Here is a 4643-nt window from a genome sequence, read left to right as displayed (position 1 = left end):
TATATATATCATACCTGGGCTACATATAAATATTCACAGCAAACTAACATCCCACAGATGAACTCCATCAAAGTGAATTGTAATGTAAGCGTGTGCATGGTTATGTACTATGCACACACACATACATATCAAACCAAATCTAAGCTTGTAATTACATGTCTGATGTACACTCCCTCGCTTAGGGCCAACTGCCCCGCATCCATATACACACGAGATGTCCAAGCACACACATACAACTCAATACAAACCCCAACGGAATCAGCAGAATGCCTTGTAGGCACATGTCTACACATCCATATACACACGAGATGTCCAAGCACACACATACACCTCAATACAAATCCCAACGGACTCAGCAGAATGCCTTCTAGGCACATGTCTACTGCACACGCACTCGCTTGCCCTTGTCGTACCGTGACAGGGTCATCTGCCCCGCATCCATATACACATGCGCCGCCGCGGTGCCTGAGCCAATCACATCGCCCAGATACTGCAAGCCTCGACCGATGTAGTCGGTATCATCGATAAGCACACCCAGCTCACACCAGGCCATGCCTAAGGTGTACAGATGAAGGTTGTCAGCTAGGTCGTTGGTCTTCTCCTTAACTTCCAGAAGTGCTTGTAACCCGTGAATAGCGCCTTCGAAAAACTTCTTGGCTGTGGGTGTGTTGTCCTTCTCAACCTCGACCATGGCACTGGGGTGGGAGTGTGGTGGGAGTGTGCTTGAGGGGAGATTGTGTGTGGGTTGGTTTATATATACACAAACCAGGTTTTTCTGGGGGGTGTGCTTGACGCAGTCTTGGTGATCACCGGACTGACTGTTCCCGGTTGGATGGATCCTACATTTTGAGTACACCTCTCATTAACTCATGAGCCACATCTCAAGACAGTTGCGAGGTTGCCTTATCCCCACGCGCCAGGAAGTTGGGTTTTTTTTTAGCTAAACCCTAAAAACCCTGCTGCGGTGTAGATAAAAAGCATAGCACAAACTGCCAACATTTGAAACCCGTACCGGGTATTACACACTGATAGCCTGATAGGGCTCTTATTCGCATCGGGTGTACTGGCAATGATTAAAGGTGGCTATAAACCACCTCTTCTCTGACTATCGTATTGCGCAAGACAGCAACCCAGTTGTGTCCTGTATATAAACACAGTTTATAAGTGTTGTAGTTGTATATAAACACAGTTTACAGGTGTTGTAGTGGGCCTAAACCTATACAGGGATGCGAATGGGACTAACACCCCATGCACGAGGCATAGACGCAGTACAAGCCAGATATACACACCATATCCTCAACAACACGCAACAACACAAGTATATGAATAGGGGTTTGATATGTTTCTGCATGCACTCTATCGGTAAAAACACACATTAGTAGGTACACTCATAGATACACAAAAGCACCGTACGTGAGTGAAACACACAACCCGCCTGACATGAGCAACAACACATATATATGATTACGTATGTTCATATACTTCTACATGCACTACATCTACAACAACACACACATCAGTATGTATGTACACACATACATAAAAGCACAGTGCGTGTCTACAACGAACAACCCACCTGGCATAGAGTGCATACGCATCATGGGCTGAATCACTCTCCAACTGGATACGCTCATCTCCTTCAGCAGCCACACTAACCTCGGCAGGCAGCTCCATTCTCTCATACCCCTGCTCGACTTGCACCCCTTTATCTGTGCTGCCCTGTCCCCTTTTCTTGAGTCCTCTCGGGCGTTTCTTGGCCACGCCCGCAGTGTGGTCCTGCTCAGCATCGCGTTCGTGTTTGCGTTTGAGCTCTATTTCGTCACAGGGGTATATAGATGCCGGTATGTCTGACTGAGATGTACGTTTAAGTGCCACCTCGTCTTTGGGTGCGTGTGTGGGATCATGGGCCGTGAGCTCAGCTTTCGCTTCGGCCTTCGCCTTTTCCTTCAGTGCCACTGCATCCATCGTGTATATATGTCTATACTACACCGTGTTTATATGTCTATCTTATACCGAAAGTTCCGTTGTTATGAGTGCCTGGTACTATGTGTGTGCGTGTGTATGCGTGGATATATCATAAATACATCTGTGTGTGAAGTCTGGTTCTGCGTAGTCCAAGACCCCTGCGTTTGGGTGTAGTAGTGCGTGTTCGACACCCAACCCGAATACTCTAATAGTAAATACATCGGAATAATCTATTGCATCTCTAGGTGGTCCAGTGTTTTGTGTTTTGTGTCGGTCATCACTTCTTGAAAATGCCGCAGTTGTATGGTATATTTTGCCGACTATCTCGTGAACATCACCAGACACAATATATGCAGATACCTGCCGAATATGATATAGGAACGTAATTTTAGCTGTCATGTATATATCAAGAAGTGTATATATATATATATATATGTATATACAAACGGGTCTTGGATAGAATAGCGGGAAAGTGCGATACTACATGTTAAGTTACAAGTAGACATTAGCTTACTGTAGTACTACAAGCAGTACACACACAAACCAACATGTCCTCAACCACAGATGCCATTGTGAGCGCAATCATCTCCAACAACGCGGGGGAGCAACTACATGCCTATCAGCACGGTGATGCTAAGGGTATGGACATACTTGAGTTATCCTATATATGTTCTGTATCGACTCTGTAGCTAAAGGCAGATGTTGAGAGTTTGTCCCGATTTCTGTACGATCATATACGCACGATGTCTGCATGTTCATATACATACGATTTCTGCACTGTTATATACATACGAATTCTGCACGATCATATACATACGATTTCTGAACGGTCATTTACCTACAATTTCTGTCCGATCATATACATACGAGGGTGACTGTATCTGTACGGGTATGCCAAAGGCAAAACCATGCGCACGTGACGCTAGTAGTGTTAAGTATAGAAGGCAGTTAAACTGGGCTGCTGCATCTACACTCCTATCGCCGGGTCAGTTATGGCAAATAAGACTATACCTGCATCGGAAGGCCCGCTATGTCTTTGTTTATATGTGAAGTTTTAGCTAGTACATTGAATTCGCTGATAGATGCAGCTATACTACGAGTTAAGCTACACCCGCAATAATTGTCTCCCGCTCTATCTGTGTATTTCTCTAGAGGTAAACGTTTCTAATAGATTGGTCAGACAAGCTTTTAACTGGGCAATATGATTGGAAAACATTCGCACCCGTTTATAACGTCTCTGGAACTGGTATTATCCGCGAAGTTCTACAGTTTGGACCTTTTTGTATTTTTCTGTATCATCACAGCCACACCACAGAATATGCATTACTTTGTATAGCCAGCGAGATCGGATAGAGAAACATCTCAAGACAGAGATATGTATGCTACACTTACAACACCTATCTCAAGACATAAACTTGTGTACGCTACACTTACAATACCTATCTCAAGACATAGACATAGGTACGCTACACTTACAATACCTATCTCAAGACATAGACATATGTGCGGTACACTTTACAGTAACTAACTCAAGACATAGGCATATGTACGCTACACTATCAATACCTATCTCAAGACATAGACATATGTATGCTACACTATCAATACCTATCTCAAGACATAGAGACATATGTACGCTACACTAATAACACCTATAAGGACATATGCCTCGCAGATAGAGACTTATGCACTCTACACGTACAATTTCTGTAAAGGCCCGCCCATATCTCGGTTGTTTTGTATCCAACCATAGTTACATACGCAGGAATGTGTACAGACACATTCGGGCATATGTGTGCACCGTTGGGCTATGTACGCTACGCTTATGATTCGCATATGTACTTTCAGCTATATAGTTACCACCTCACTACCCTCTGTGTGCTGTTCCGTTGTAGTACACCTATGCAGATACTAATAGCAGATATGTTTTGTCAGCTATCGAAGATCAATGCCGAGACAAGGAATGCCTAGGAACATTGCCGCATTTGTTCAGAAGCACAACATCAGCGTTTGATAGGCAGTGTGGCTTAGCTTTGGTTGGTTGCACTAACGTGCCTTTCATACACTTACACTGACACACAGGAAGCGATGCTACGGACGAGAAGGAGTATCTGAAGGCCCTGAGTGTGTCGTTAAATGAATCGCAGACAGCGGTCAATCAGCTGTTGAGTGATATGATCGCTGCAGAGCCCAAGAGTATGTGGGGTGACACGAGCAGGGCGGGTTTCGGGGGTGCGTATGGATGTGATATACACACAAGATGTGTTAATATGGGGGTGACTTGTAGAGTAAGACCATGTGCGAACCTCGAGCATGTGGATATCTCGCGTGAACAGGTATATATACAAGGGTTTCAGGTTACAGTTATGTAGTCATAACCGTTGTCATGGCAACGTGAAAACAATTAAACAATTGCTTATTGTACGATCCGAATGTTGCTTTATTGCAGAAGACCCGCCCGCCAAAAGGACAGTCGACAGCAAAAAGAGCGATGCGAGGGGGAAGGAGAAGGTGAGACGAAACTTAATTTTTTGAATGAGTGGAAAAACTTAGGTTTGTAAAGCCCATTCCTATGGTATCATTTTGTGCTTTGTTTTACACAACATACTATTCACATATTAGTGTAGGGACATATGCCGCACTGCATAGACATTGACCAACTCTGTGTTCATTGTTGT

At 44.3% G+C, this 4643-nt stretch overlaps 2 protein-coding genes across 2 annotated transcripts; one reads left to right on the top strand and one right to left on the bottom strand.

The window, feature by feature from the left end:
* Positions 1–379: 379 nt before the first annotated feature.
* On the bottom strand, positions 380–2213 carry SARC_05624 (hypothetical protein; the record flags this gene model as incomplete). The annotated part of the gene is made up of 2 exons (XM_014300500.1): positions 1577–2213; positions 380–695 (listed from the first exon to the last, which is right to left on the bottom strand). Exons 1-2 carry the CDS (start codon positions 1963–1965, stop codon positions 380–382), a joined length of 705 nt encoding a protein of 234 aa, XP_014155975.1. The 5' UTR covers positions 1966–2213.
* A 300-nt stretch (positions 2214–2513) lies between these two features.
* On the top strand, positions 2514–4476 carry SARC_05623 (hypothetical protein; the record flags this gene model as incomplete). Its single annotated transcript, XM_014300499.1, has 3 exons — positions 2514–2604; positions 4048–4161; positions 4415–4476. Coding segments are annotated over 3 exons (267 nt in total), but the record flags the coding sequence as incomplete, so codon positions are not given.
* Between the last annotated feature and the right edge of the window lie 167 nt (positions 4477–4643).

This window comes from Sphaeroforma arctica, assembly GCF_001186125.1.
Source record: "Sphaeroforma arctica JP610 unplaced genomic scaffold supercont1.366, whole genome shotgun sequence".
Taxonomy (NCBI): domain Eukaryota; class Ichthyosporea; order Ichthyophonida; genus Sphaeroforma; species Sphaeroforma arctica.
Note: the sequence above shows the minus strand (reverse complement) of the source record. Positions and strands in the feature narration are given on the sequence as shown.